At 35.8% G+C, this 15909-nt stretch overlaps 1 protein-coding gene across 1 annotated transcript; it reads right to left on the bottom strand.

Annotated features, from left to right (window-relative positions):
• Nucleotides 1-8948: 8948 nt before the first annotated feature.
• Nucleotides 8949-12079, bottom strand: LOC113739412 (putative disease resistance RPP13-like protein 3). Its single transcript, XM_027266623.2, has one exon. The coding sequence runs from the start codon at nt 11655-11657 to the stop codon at nt 9024-9026; it is 2634 nt and encodes an 877-aa protein (XP_027122424.2). The 5' UTR covers nt 11658-12079; the 3' UTR covers nt 8949-9023.
• Nucleotides 12080-15909: the final 3830 nt, after the last annotated feature.

Below are 15909 nucleotides of genomic sequence, written 5' to 3'. Positions count from 1 at the left end.
AATTTTAGAAAATTAAGAGTAAATAGTGGACGTGGGACCCACTAGTGCGAAAAGTTCGGAAAAATTCGGCCAATAAGGTTAAGTTTCGGATACTGTGTAAAATTTATCGGGTGTTAAGAGATAAGTAGAGGGTGTGAAATGATTGATGTGAGAGAGAAAAGAAAGGATAGGATTGCATTAATGGTGTGACAAGTGTCACCATCTTATGGGTTGAAACTTATGGAACACTATTCACTTTTTTTGACTTTTGACCAAAATTGGTTAAATATCTAAAAATTTCACAAAAAAATCCCCATTTTCTCACCTTGGATGGCCGGCCCTCTTACCTCAAGAAGGAAGAGAACTTCATCATTTTGCAAGCTTCCATTTGGTTCAATCTTCCATAAACAAAAGCTTAGACTAGATTTCACTCCATAAAATCCTATCTTCTAGTGCTAGTAAGGGTTGTAGTGAAGTTTGTTTGAAGCTCTAAGGTGGCCAACCTCTCTACACCTCTTGTTCTTAGGTAAGTGATGTTTTACTACTTCCTTATACTTAATGATGGTTATTTTGTGCTTAAGGGTGGCATAAGTGTTGGAATATATGATTTATTTCTTGATTTGAAGAGTTTTGGTGAAGTTTTCCATTTTGTGATGAATTTTCTGGTGTAATATGAAATGAATGTTGTGGCCATCTTTGATGATTGGCAATGGACTATAATGGCTCTAGTAGGTATGTTTGATAAGTATTTGCAATTAATTTTGGATTTGGATGGAAAATGGAAAGTTAGGGTTCTTATTATTCCCAATTCTGTCCGGTTTTAGATCACTGGGTTAGAGGCCGAATTAGACTTTGCTCAAAAGATGAAAGTTGTAGGTATTGATATGGTTAAGGTGCCTGTAAAATTTCAGGGCATTTGGATTAATGTAGAATGAGTTATGACGAAATTACTGTAGCTGTTCTGCTTTGGACAGAATGCGAAAACTGCGATAGTAATTGGCCATTTTGACTGGTTTTGGTTTGGATTTTGAAGTTGGTGTCTTCTGATGAAATGTAGCTGAATGTCTTAGCTAACATATGCCTTTGGAATTTCGGCATTTGGACTAGTATGGACTGAGATATACCGATTACAGTTTTCTGCGTTTTGCAAACCTGTTTTGGGAATTCTGGTATAGTATTTCGTATTTTTGACCTAGTTGGGCCAGGAACTGGATTGAGTGACCTTCTACATTGTTGTAGCCCTGTTTCATAGCTTTGAAACGGTGGGTCTTGCACCCCCATCCGATAATCGTAGAGAATTTTACACCATTACCGCATAATAAGGGCAAAACAGTTTTCTATTTGGGGCCAAGACTAAGGCCATTTTCTAATTTCTGGTTTGCTATTATGCTCATTTATGCATATGAAACCTTATTGGGGTTGTGGTTGGCATTGGTTTATGACTCGTTATCGAGTCTCTTTTAGGGCTTGCTTTCATTTCGATTGTTTCCTAGTTAACTTTTGTACTTGTACCACGTTGAGCCTAGCGAACGGCTTTTGGGAAATGAGATGAATTTTGTGTGAGATGTTGGGACTGATTTGAGGATAGAATGAAGCCTTAATGGCTGGAAAAGTAAGAGATTTAGGGGAAGTGCTGCCCGATTTTCTAGGCCGTTTGGTTTCTTTAAGTTGGGTTTGCCTTTTGGTAGAATGAAAGGCTTTTGGGTTGTTTGCGCCTAGGTCTTCATGCTACCTTTTCGTTTCCAAGAAAATCATGTTTTGCACCCTTACATTAGTAATTATTTGGCGAGGTATACGACTAGTAGTCGAGCCTCACATGTGCATTCTGTTTACTCGATTCTGGAAGTAAAACCTTCAATTGGTTTATTTTGATTATTTTAGGGTTTGTTGGCGATTAAGGCCAATCTGAAGTGAAACTTTTTGAAGTTGAATCGGTGAGTGTACCACTCCCCTTCATTGTTGTTTAACTTGATTTTGCTCTGCAATCTGTTTATTTGTTCGAGACGAGGGTGTACTTTATCACACTCGTTCTCTAGTCTGATCATATGCCAATTTACTATGCAAAATTTGAATCTGTTATCTATGTCTGCATCTGTTCGGATTTCTATGACCTATGAGCTCAATCCTGTGGCTAAGTTATTCGAGTCGGGCCGGCAAGGGCCTGGACGATTAGATAACGAACCACGGTAGTCTGTTCGGGGATTTTGGGTATTGAGACCCTTGATTCCGGGTATACTCGAGTATTACCATTTCTGTTCGGTTACGGTGAGCGGGCCCGGTAAAGGGGTGTTTGGTGGACGGAATTCGGTGTAAAGAGGGGTCTACGGACGTTTGGTTCTATATACGTTGACGGAGAGTCAACCGGTTTGGATCAAGTACTGCGCTGGAAATTTGGCTCCTGAGAGCCACCCGTATCCTTCTGATTTGAATCATTAGTTCCTTTGCTTTACATCTGGCATGTGTATCTGATTTGTAAAATGTGAAATGCCATGATTTTTCTGCTATATGTTTGGTACCTCATTGAGCGCAAGCTCACCCCTTTCTGTCCCTTTTGTTTTCCTTACAGGAAAATAAACACTTTTGGTTTGGATTTGACAAATGGCTGCCAAACTGAGCTAGTCGAACATATCTTTTGTATAGCTCATGTATTAAAACCCTAAGTGTACTTTTGGGGCGTTTTCTCTTCTGATTTGGCAAACCGTGTATATGTATCAACTTTTGAAAACTTTTGTATGTCCTTTTGGATTGTAATCGCTAAAGTTCAGATGTGAATGTTTGCGTGCTCTTTCGGTTGCGTTCTGACGGGTCGGTTACTATTCATGACCGACTCCGGATTTCATTTTTTTTGTTTTGGGTTATTTTACCATCTTGACTTGTTTACGCTCGTTTGTAAGTTCCGGATCGCTATAGATAGTTCTGGTCTGCATCGTTAGTCCTGGCGAGAGTTGGGCAGGCAGTCCGCTCACCCCTTTGGTTCGCCTTAGGGGAAAGTGGGGCTGTCACAGTAACTAGAGGTGGCAATTTGTCCCAAGTTCCAATGGGTTACCCATGCCCATAGGGACTTTGGGCGAGATGGATACTGGAATTTGATATTGGGTTTAAAATGGGACAAATTCCAATTGTACCCATTTATTGATGGAAAATTTTGGGAAATACTTGGGTACCCATTGGGCTCAAATAGCAAGGGCTCCGTTTGGATTAGCTATTTTTTGGAGTGTTTTTGAAATATTTTATTGTAACAGTGTATATGAAAAATTTTACTATAAAATTTTTTTGAAATATTTGATATACTAATATCAATGGAATGTTTTTTGAGTTATTGTATATTACTGTAACATTGCATTTGAAAATTTTATTTTTTGAAAAAATAGCCAATCCAAACAGAATCTTAGATTCAAAAATTATCTTTAACAATTTTTATAGTCATACCAACGAATATAATCTAGCAGTCTTCCTAGTCATTATCCACCAGAATTTCCAACATTTCAGTCAGTTTAAACCTATCATCCTTGGACAATGATGAGGATAAATATTCAACACCCTAAGTGCCTTGGTCATCTTGATATATGTTGGAATATGACTGTATATCTATCTTTTCCTTTATTTGTTAATCCAATTTTTGGTAGGAATCTTGAGTATAAAGCACTTGCATGTTTATTTAATAAAACTAAAAGAAATTTAATAAATCAAAAATATTAAAGTTATATAAAAAATAAAAAATGAATTAAAGGAAAAAAAATATGTAAAAAATAAATTTGGGTATTAGGCGGGATTAATCTAAACCCATCCCAAAGTAATCCCGCCCAAATTAGTTCCAAAACACATATGGATAAGATTGGCCCCAAACCCATATGACTCGATTCCATCGCAAACTCAAGCAAATCCCGCCCATTTTGCCACCTCTACTAGTAACCTTGAATTGATTATCCTTTTTCCTGATTTCTAGTTTTCCTTCATTTCTTTGTTACCATAATAAAGGGGTGCACTTCATTTAATTTTAGTAAGTACCAATAAAATTCATTCAATTTTACTTAGTACCTGCCCAAATTTATTAAAACTTTTTTTTTTATTGAGGTTTAACACATGGATTTTGTAATTGGAGGGGTTCAAAGTTCTAAACTATAACTATTTTAAACACGGATGGTAAGGTTTTGTTTCATGAGAATAATCCTAAACCACGTCATGTAGCTCAGCCCCTAATGCTTAATTGCTCTAAAACTTGTTTCCATTTTTCCTAAACACTTAAACTCTTGTTTGTTTTCTATTTTTTTTTTGGATACAAATTCACGTACAACATTGTTACAAACGGTTATTTTTTCTTTGGATACAAATTCAAGTGTAACATTTATTACAAACGGTCCTATAACAGGGAAAAGAGAGAGGGAAATACACATTTAATCTATTGAAAGGTAGAAAAGATGTTAAATAACTTTCGACCAAATCACAGAAGAGATTCTAAAGAGAAAATGCAGTCACAGGTTCAACCCCACATGACTTGGGTCCAGTGGTTCGGATTACGGATCCGGCATGCGCCCACGTCGCACTCTCAGCACGTTACGCGCCACATTCGCAGAACGCATGGGAATGACTTGATATTCTAAAAAATATTTGGAAGACACAAGCTTCTTTATTTGGAAGACACGAAACCAATATCCCTGATAGCTTACTTTGGGCAAACAGGCCCCAGCCCAATGCTTCAGCACCTGAACTGAAGTAAAAATTTACCTACATGAAAGAAACCCAATACCCTTACTCACAGGCAGAAAGAAACCCAAAACACGGAGGAAAAAGGCGCTGATCAGTAGCTTCACAGTGCCTGATCATGGAGGTTTGATGACTGTCATTTACGACATCAGGAACCAAACTCCAGTTTTATTCGACTAGACACCATCCAGCCCCACCAACCTGCTCAATATTACGTGGTTAGTTGAAACTTGAAACCCTCCAGCTAAAGATGACCCCCCAATTTGACACCCCTCAAGTTTTAAAAATATCATTTTATATCCCCTTACTTTTGTTATTTGTGTAACAAAATTTTAAAAAACCCTAAATTGCGCGCCTTTTTACTTGCTAAATAAAAATATTCCTAAATCACTATATTCACTTATTCACTTCAAGAAAACCATCACTTAAAAAATAATCTCTTGTAGTACTATCACATCATAATGCTATATCCCATAAAACTATAAATTTGAAAAGTAAAAAAGATATTTGAACACAAATACACTTGCAACAATTGAACTCTATCTGCTCAAAACTAATTTCATATAAACTTTATATTTTTTTTAATATCTTCTCAACCCTTAACTAAATCATTAAATTGTACCAATCATTATAAAAATTAATTCAAAATAAGTAAATAAATCATAACTCACTTTATCACAATCACAAAAAGTAAAAGAAAAATAAAATTTAATTTATTATAATTTACAAATAAAATATTGCATAGTCATCCAAAAAATGAGTAAGAGAAAATGATGGAGAAAAGGAAAAGAGAAGAAAGTGACTTTCGTTTCTTTTTTTTTTTTATATGTGAGTTCTATTTATTTGATATGTGAATTATGCGTCAAGTAAGGTTAATATAGTCTTTTCATAATTATTAGGGAAGGTAAGTGATATTTTTAAAAGCTCAGGGGTTCCAAGTGATATTAGGAGAAACCTCAAGGGAGGCTTCTAACATTATCCCATTGGTATAAAGTGCATAATTGTGAAATTTGTTTGTGATATTTGTATAAAGATATATGGATGAATAAGGGATTTCTTCTTCTTGTACGTTTCTCTCTCTCTTTTTTTAAGAGAGTATTACATTGATTTTTTTTCGACAATCTCAACTAATGACTAATGAGAAATTTTTCATGTTTCGATTAAGAAATTTTGATACGTATAATAATTGGAGATGGAGTCCAAGGGTAGGTAAATAGTTTATAATGAGCAATTTTTAATTATAATCACCAATACTATTGAAATGTAATCAATTGGATTGTTTTATTTCTTTGAATTAGTGCCACATTGAAATGCAATAATTTTAATTAAAGATATAAGGGTAATTTGGTGCTAACAAAAACTAAACTAAAAAAGTGCTTACACTCTTTAATGCTAAAATTCATACATTTTATATAGTAATGATAATGATAATGATGAAATCCAATGATTCTTTTGTCCTAGGTTTCCTTTTATAATGCATTAATGTCATTACTACGTGAATAAGTAAATATACACCAATCTAATTTAAACTATTTATAACTGATGTTTACTTGTTTAGTTCAATTTCAGCAAACATTCCGTTTTCCCTAATTGAATACGATAAAAATACTGCTATAAATAACATGGAGCAAAATGGCAAGAAGCGCTATCATTTTCTCCATTTTTGCGCATTTTCTCTTTCTTCAACTAGATTGCCCTGCTCTGCATTGAGATTCAGGGCTACACCTTATGTTAGTGCAACACGAGAGGCTCTAGATACATGAGATATCATTCAAGTTTGGAATCCTTTTTTTTTCCCATAACATGAGGTATATATCTTGACTTGAAATTGAAAATATTTTTTAAAAACAATATTTGCATACTTATGATCAATTTTTTCAATAATTTATCCAGTCATTTGATCGAAGGTAGAAAGAAGATTTGATTAGGCATTTCAATGAACATACAACATATAATTTTCTTCCTTTTCGCAAAATTCAAGGTCTCTCCACTTAAATTAATTACATGCATGATGATTTGGATAGAAAAAAATATTAATATGCCACTTTATTTTATCCTAAAGATAAAAAAAATTATTCTATGGTAAAAATCATATCTTGTAACTTGAACATCCAAAAATCTTAAGGTCTTTCCTTCTAAACCATGTAAAAGGGCATTTTCATCAACTCAACTATTTTGACAGTTAACTTGATGGGTTAGACTGAGATGGGAGGTAAAGTGAGAAGAAATAAACTTTACATGTAACCTACAACTATGACCAAATTCTTAAAAAAAAAATTGACCAAATTCTAAGGGGAGTTTTTGTAATTAAACCTACTTTTTATAATGTTCTTTTCATTCCAGTAATTCAAAAAAAAAAACAAATAAAAATTTCTTTTTAAGCAAAATTATGCTTGGCTTTTCCGTGAAGTATATACATTACCTTTAAGGTAATACATGTTATGTAATCAGAAAAAATTAAAAGTGACAAACTTATAGACAGTGGACTATCTATTATATATGACATTTGTATAGATTTTTGTAAAAAATGTATTACTACTACACAAGAAAAAAAAAATTGTGCATAAGAATTATTATAAATGCCTTTCATAATAAATAGGCTGCACTTGTGCCCGTATTCAGAAATTTTCCCTTCAGTAATTTTTTTCCCCTTGAAAATTTATCCCAAATAACTTCGTTGAACAGCTTGTTATTTCCTTTTCGCACGTTTAAATTTGTTTTCTTTCTTTTACTTCTTGTGTATACTGAGTAGATATAGGAAGCAATCAATCCTCAATTTCAGATGGACCAACACTCTATATGGGATGAATTCCTTGATTTGTTTGTTAAATTCGTTCTTTTCTTCTCTTCTAGTACCTGAACAGAGGCTTTTGTTTCCTTATTCCCTTTTTCTGTTTGGACGATTATCGGATGGAGGTACAATATACACCGTTTTGAAGTTAAAAGAAAGGGCTACAATGTTAAATAAGGCCACTCAGTCCAGTTTGTAGTGTAACTAGGTCAAAAATTCAATGTCTTATTGTGCTTATTTGAATGTTTTAGGACGTGACGCTGGTTCAAGACGCTCTTTGGGCGGAGGTGTATGAAATATCATTTGTTTGCTTGGTGAGTGTACTACTCACTTGCTTGTTACTATATGGCTTTGTTATACTTGAACGTGATGCCTTGAATGCTTATGTGCACCGTTGAAACCGATTAAAGTGAGGGTGTACTTGATCGCTCTCACCCCTTTTGTATTATATGTGACTGTCCACTGTTTTACTATGATAATTGAGGGGTACATGAAATACTGGATTTGGTGTCGTTTGGACAAGTATCCAACGGCCATTGCTGTACTACGGAGCTTAACCCCATTGGTAGTCGATTGAATCGAGCCGGCGAGGGTTTGGTCGTGAAAATTGACGAGCCATGGGGACTGTTATAAAGATTCCTTTTATTTATATATTTTGATAAAAACTAGAACTAATTTTATTAATCACTACACTGAAGTTTAGACAATAGTACAATATAAGGTGAAGCGGGGCCGCTCAGTAGAGAGAATAAATAAATGAGAGTATAAAGGTAGAAGTACATAGACTTGTGTATGAGATTATTTGAAATAATTACTGTAGTATTTTTTATAATGTGATATATGTAAAATAAAAAGGTATGATAGAAATTGTATTTGTGATGCAAGTAAATAATTTTTTTTTCAAATCATGGTTCAAGACCAAGTTTAATAAGGTATCCATTTACAAACTCAAAATTGACCAGTTTAGTTTTTTATTTTTAACATGTTATATGCATAGTGAGTAGTATTTAGGAAGCAATCAATCCTCACTTTATAGGCGACGAATTCCTTGATTTGTTTGCCAACCTCATTCCTTTTTCTCTTCCAATACACGAATAGGGCCTTTTATTTCCTTATTCTCTTTTTCAGTTTGGACAGCACGGGAAAAATTAGAATCAACCAAATACCTCTAGATATTTTTATTGATTTCGACATTTACAGATCCCAGGAGTTCACTATCAGGACTTTTGAGGCCCACTGAAGACTTGAACTGTTTTGTTTTTTTTTTTTTTTAAATTACTACTTGTCAGTTTATGGAGAGACAAATCCTATAAGGTATAGGTGTAGGCACTGTTAGTTGCCCAAAATATCATTATAATAACAAAAGAGTCATTCCTTGTTTAATAGTGGGACAATTAACAAAGCAAGCATTATTGAAGTGTGAGATTTCAAATAATTTAAAAAAAAAAAACAAAGGACTTAAAAAGCTTGTGAATTGGGGAAAACAAATACGGAAACATTCTTTTTATCTATATATTTCGATAAAAACTTGAAATAATTTTATTAATCACTACAAGATATGGCACAAGAATGGAAGCAATGGAAGCAGTAGCAGACCCGCAGAAACCCCCCACTCATGAATTACATCAAGAGTACATGTAGGCGGCACTTCCGGCAACTTCCGACATTTGCCGCACTTCCTGATTCTCAGGCACCGGAGCTGTGGCAATGCACCTTTCTCCGCCTTTATTTCACGCAAATCAGATAGGCCATTGAGCTCAAGGAATTTCAATTGGTGAAACCCATGCCCAGAAATGACTAGCTGTTGTTCCTTGTATGCATCTTTCATTTTGAGGAACGACAGCTGTCCCAACTTCTCTAGTACTGGCATTGGGTCATTCCAGAGTGACATGTCTTTCAAAGACAAGCGAGAGAGATTTGGAGGGAAATCAGGAGGTAGCATTTTCCACTGCCCGGATAGCTTAAGCTCTGTTACTTGATGGAGCTTAGAAAGTCCATATAGAGGCGGCAACCAGAATCCTCTTCCTTCAATAGAATAAAGATGTAACGTCTTTAGGCTTCCAACCTCAGATAAATGCGTGCAGAGTTTGTCTATGTTTGACCTGTCATCCACCCAAATCCCCAGTTTCTGAAGACTTGTCAAAGTTTTCATGTTATTATGCATAATGTCATCAAAGCGTACGCGTGACAGAGTCTGGAGATTTCTCAATCCTTCAATCTTAAGAGGCACATCACATTTCATATCATACGCATATAGATGCCGTAAACTTTCAAGCTTCCAAATGAAATTTGAAACTCTCACTGGGTAAGAGTTCCGTATGTCAAGAGTTTGTAGGTTGCGCAAGCAACCGAAGGAATGAGGGAGCCTGCGAATGGATGTGCCTCTTAAACCGAGGTATCTTAGAAGCCTGACTTCACCAATTCCTTTTGGCAAATTATAACCCATCTTAACATTCTCAAGGTCTAGCATCCTAAGCTTTCTGAAACTTTTGAAACTAAGACTAATGCCTTCCCTGTAATCGTGGACATTGAAAAAGAGCAAAGACCGGAGAGGAGGGATCGAAGTCCCAAAATAGTAGTTTTTATCCAAAGGGAGACTATGAACAGCAAGGTACCTGGATTTGGCTGATATTTTACCATCTCTGGTGTCATGGATCTGAAAAAAATTTTCATCCTCTGCCTTCCTGATTGCAACCTCTCGCAGTAAATCATGGATTCTGCAGCTTTTAATCCTCTCATCAACAGTCGTTTCCACCACCTGGACCATATTCCTGCCACAAAGTCGTTCCACATCATCATATGCTGCAGTTTCCTCCAAATTTTCTGCATCTCTTTTCTGCATTATTCCCTCTGCAACCCACATATGGATCAACTTGGGCACAGAAATCACGGAGGCTTCGGGAAACAAACCCAAATACAAAAAGCAAAATTTCATATTGGGAGGAAGATCTGCATAACTTAATTCCAGAATTGCCGATACTCCACTCTGGCTCCTTGAGAGGTTTCTGTTGAAGCTGTTGAGAACTTTCTCGCATTCACTCTTCAACTCTTTCTTGCCCAGTAGCAGCCCACCTACAACTGTGATGGCCAGTGGCAGACCAGCACATCTCCTTGCAATCTCTCTGCCCACTTCTTCCAAATCCGAAGGACACCCAGCATTATCCCCGTGGGCTAAGGCCTTTCTGAGAAACAACTGCCAGCTATGCTCCTTCCCCAATGTTTTCAGCTCATGTGGGATGCTAAGAGCATCTGCGTGTACGGCAACATCCCGATTGCGACTTGTAAGTAGCAATCTACTTGATGTGCTACTATCAGGAAAGGCATTCCTGGCTAGACAATCCCACGCTTCTTCCTCCCATACATCATCAAGTACCACAAGATAACGTTTATCTTGTAGATCTTGATAGAGCCTTTGTTCCAAGTCCTGCTCCTGCATCTTTTCCAACATGTCAAGTAGCTCATTAGTCATCGGATGTAATTGCTTTATGATTGTCCTCAGCGTCTCTTTGTGATTGTAGCTTGAAGAGACGCATACCCAAGCACGGCAGTTGAATCTAGTCATGAGGTCAGCATGGTTATAAACTTTTTTGGCTAGAGTTGTCTTACCTGCACCTCCCATGCCAATGATTGAAACCACGCGGCGGTTTCTGTCCTCTTTCAAGAGTTCTGTCACCAGGGATTTTGTCATCTCCTCGAAGCCCACAATATCCTTGTCCTCGCTGAGAGGAGAGGACCGCCGGAGCCGTTGAAGCTCTTCTCCATGTGTACTCGTTCCCTCTCCAAGATTTTTGATACCAAACTTTTCGCGGCTAGCGGCTATGTTATCGAGCCTTGTCTGTAAGGACTCAATCTCTTTACCGATCTTGTTAAGGCTCACAATCCGCCAGGGATAATATGCCAATCTAGTCACAAATCCCTTATCTCTTATACTTTCAATTTTGCTGGCAAATATCTCAATGATATCCTCCGCATCGTAGGCAGCGGCTCTGATTTCAGAAACCCAGTTGCGGATCCTCGCATCTTCATCTTGCCTCTGATCAGCATCTTTCAGGAAACACCGCATCCGGACCAGATCATTTTGAAGTCTCTCAACTTGGCCTCGAACACCTTTCAGGAAAACAATTTTTTGAATCAGCAGATCACCAGTTCTCTCAACAACGAGAGAGATAACAGGGTCTGCCATCTAATCTATGAGAGCTTTGCTTCTCAATAGAAGAGTAAGAAGAACAAGAAATGGGGGAGAGGCTCTTATATTTCAAGTGCAGTTGCAAAGCCAGATTAATACCTGCATCTGTTTTTCTACACATTTTTATAAAGCAGAAGTGGCTAATGCAAAGACCGTATATCTTGTCTGTAGGTAAGGAATCAATGACTTTACAAGAAATCTATATTCAGTTTGTACGTAAATGATGATTCCAATCGTATGTTCTTTAACTCTGCTTTTCAAGCACTGGGTAGGGGATTTCACGATAACAAGTTACCTTTAGCATATTTTCAACACAACATAACCAAGTTACCTTTATAGAGGGGAAAAAAAAGGATGTCAGATTCCTATCTCAATCTTCAACTTGATTTTCCATCATCTACCTCTGCCTTTTTCTTGATTGTCAGTTTCTTTTTCTTTCTTAAACTTGATTTCCTGATTTCATTGAGATTCTGGGCCACTAAAGAGAATGCGTCACTCATAAAACTTGCCAATAAATTTACAGAGAAATTTCCAACATTGTGATGAATTTTAAAAAAATTCTACAAAAGGGGTGATTTTGGGATTAATTTCCGTCCGGGGGTCTTCGCATTTGTGAAATGCGAGCTCTGCTTATTGAGCTCGCATTCCTTCTCAATTTTTTTTTTCCCTTTTTTAAGAGCTAGGGAATTATTTCCAGAAAGCAAATGCGAGCTCTTATCTTTTTTTTTTTTTTGGTATTTTTTGAGAGGTAGGGAATTATTTGCAGAAAGCTTCTAATTTTTGTTTTAAAAAATGTTGCAAATATTTAAAATTTTGCAAATAGCTCGCATTTGTTAAATTTGACCTGCAAAAATTGTATTTAACTTTTTTGTTAGATTTCGCATTTATAAGTATGACTTTTAGAAAATTAATTTAAAAAATGTTAGGAAAAAAATTTAAAATGATATCTACGAGCTCCATAAAAAATTTAAAAGTAAATGTAAATATTGTTTGTTTTGTAGAAATTGCCTTTACTAAAATGGTGTCGGTAGTAAAATGTTATTTTAAAATCTGTACGAAAATCTTATTTTTCGGAGAAAGGTTAGAGAAATTTTGTTTAAAAATCTGTAATGTTTAGAGGAATAATATTTTATTTATTTTTGAACTTGCACCTGGCTAAAGTCATCAAATATGAGCTAAAACAAAATCAGATTAACAATAATCTTGTTAATATAATTTACTATACATGCATAATTCTTTTATAATAACAAAAATTGGTAATTGTACGGTTGAAAATACGTTATTTAATTATAATACATTTAAATGGTGGAAAAAGTACACATGATAGTTCTTTCTATCTCATAGATCAATGTTCTTTCTATTTTATAGATCAATGTAAAAATAGAATGAAATTGTTAACATGTAAGGTGTTGAGTATTTGTTGTGAATAAAATATTAAGTGTTTTTCCTTTTGTATCAAATAAATGTTTTTGATCAAGAGTTTCATCATCCACCACTGCGGAAACAGTATATTTGGAACTCTCCAACGGTTGACGAAGAAACAATTTCAGCTTGAACACTCCTTTATCGACCCCAATATAGTGGTAAATCCTGTCAACCAACTCCCCGTATCCAATTCTATGCCTCAAAGTGAATGTCTGGTTGGAAGTACGAGGCAAATAACAAACGAAGTCACCCTCGTAATGTATTTGTCCTCCCCAATATAGGTTTACCCGCAGAGGCCTTTCTACAGATATGTCTGTGAAATGTATCCCTATTTTTTGGACAATAAATAAAAATTAGTAGTCCAACGGTCCAAACAAATGAAAGAGGGTGGACTCTAGGTCGAAATTGGAACTATTAAATAGACTAATTTCGATCCAGATGTTTATGAAAAAATTGAAAACATGTATGAAATATACTATAAATGACGATACGAATAGTCTAAAACTCCGAACGAAGTTTTTGGAAAAATTGGACAGAGCCTCCCTTAAAAATAGACTAAAACTCTCTATCTGCAAATCCAAACAGGGTAAGAAATGTACAAGCGTAAGAATTGTACCGGAAGTTATATATATTTGGGCTCCACATTCACACCGCATAACAAGATCCACATTGACAATGATGTGATATTATACCAATGAATCTTACAAAATTAATGTTTTTCCCTGTAACTTATTTTGCCACTTTTTTAGCATTATAGATTTTGCCAATACCAAAAAACATTACAAGGTTGGTCAGTGAATTTCAATCCATCAATTCGCCTTAAAATAAATCGGTATTTCATGTTCTACCGCCCTTTTCTACTTAAACAAAATTAAACAAACCATCGTCTCAACGAAGTGACCGAAAATATCCATAGTTGTAATATAACATAAATTAGCTAATGGCTTGTATCAAATCCGAATTAAGCCTTATGCATAAGGAATGGTAGTTGTAATATAAAATAAATTACCTAATAGTCAGTTGCCCTCACAAAGAAATATCTACAAAAATATCGACATAGTCTCCCCAATAAAGGGGCTCACAATCCAAATATCCATGAAATGCAAAAGCTCCAATCTATAAACTACACCCCAAATTTCTAAGCTCCAATTGCAAAACATACACTGTCCAATGTAGATAGTGTTTCGACCAAAACTAATAGTTGCGCAATAGATTTACAAAAAAAAATTATGATGAATTTTAAAAGAATTCTACAAATGGGGCATTTTGAGCATGGGACTACGTACAAATGGGACTACGTACCAAAGGGTCTTCGCATTCACCAAAACTGAACTCACGGAGCTCGAATTTTCGAACTACGGCATCCCAAAAAAAAAAAAAAAAATACCACACCTCGCATTGTATTATGAAATGCAAAGATCCGAGCTCGGATAATTTATGGCATCCTTCGGATCCAACAAGGTTCGGATCCGTCTCAACGGATGATCAGACGAGCCCTCGGATCCGGGTGAACAACTTTGGATCCGAGCTCGGATCCAATAGATCCGAGTTCGGATCCGTCTGTGTTGAGTCTTATCTGACCTCGGATCATGCTTTTCCTGCACTAATTGCAGAAACGGCAAATAAACTGCTCCTACATTGGAGAGTCCAAACATTGTACGAATTCGAAAAACATCTAACGTTTATCCTCAAATCCACCACAAAAAATGCAAAAAAAAGCACAACCCACGTCAAATTTAAACCCAAATTTCACCACAAATCTGAACTTGTCTTGGATTCAAGTATTCAAGTATTAATTATACTTAAAATGCTATTACTGAGGCATTGCAAGTGAAAAAGCCTAACCTTTATGCTGTTGGAGAGTTGGGACTGAAATTGTGGACAATTTTTGGCAAGCGGCACGCGCGGAACCAGTCTTTGGAAGCTCCGCTCAGCTCCGGTCCTTGGATGCTTCGATGTGCAGAAACCACCTCTGTTTTCTTTGTTGTGCTTTTACGTACAATTCCGAATTCTGTGTTTTTCTACACATTCCAGCTATAAAAGGCACTTCTGCTTCGTCTGTTTGCTTTTGTCTTTTTTTTTCGAAATGGAGTGTTGGCGGTGGAGCTTAGTACGAGCTCGCATTTTGAGAATGCGAAGACCCCAATTCCAGAAAATCATTCACAATACGCCCTCGTTGTAGAATCATTTTTTTTCCATCACAATGTAAGAATTCACCCGGTAAATTCTGTAGTGTAATCCAAGACAGGTGTGAAAAGGTAAAGAATATGGCAAAGAAACCGGCACGTTTTAAACTGACATGTACGGACGATGAAGGAAATATTTCTACAAAAGTAAGTGGTGACCTATCACAGGCGTGGGCGATTTGGAAATGTTGCGTACTGCAGAAGGTGAAAATGTATTGAGGTGTCACGGAACTAACTTAAGTATAATGGGCCTATGAATAAAACACCGAAGAGGAAATGTAAGCAGTACTAAACAAAGCCATGCTTGGCTTTGAAGCAACATATGGTCATTATTGAATAACGAGTTGAGAGCCTTTAAGAAGTGAAACTTAAGAAAATAAATGTTTGAAATATTAAGTTTTTTAATTATGTAATCTATTTTGATTATAGCTGTTCTAATATATAGTCATTTGGAGGACTTTTAGAGCTGAAGTACTGAATCCTTTTTGGACTTTTAATAAATTTGAGTTATTTTTCTTTTGGTTTCTCACTTTTCTAACAACTTTTATATAACCTACTAAATTTGAATTATTGAAATTGATTTTAATTGTTATATTAGTAAAATATTAACATTTGTGGAAACTGGGTTCATAGGAAGA

This window comes from Coffea arabica, chromosome 4c (genome assembly GCF_036785885.1).
Source record: "Coffea arabica cultivar ET-39 chromosome 4c, Coffea Arabica ET-39 HiFi, whole genome shotgun sequence".
NCBI classification, from domain to species: domain Eukaryota; kingdom Viridiplantae; phylum Streptophyta; class Magnoliopsida; order Gentianales; family Rubiaceae; genus Coffea; species Coffea arabica.
Note: the sequence above shows the minus strand (reverse complement) of the source record. Positions and strands in the feature narration are given on the sequence as shown.

Bases quoted from the DNA above. Each gene is read 5' to 3' on its own strand.
- LOC113739412 (XM_027266623.2), bottom strand. From the start codon at position 11,657: ATGGCAGACCCTGTTATCTCTCTCGTTGTTGAGAGAACTGGTGATCTG.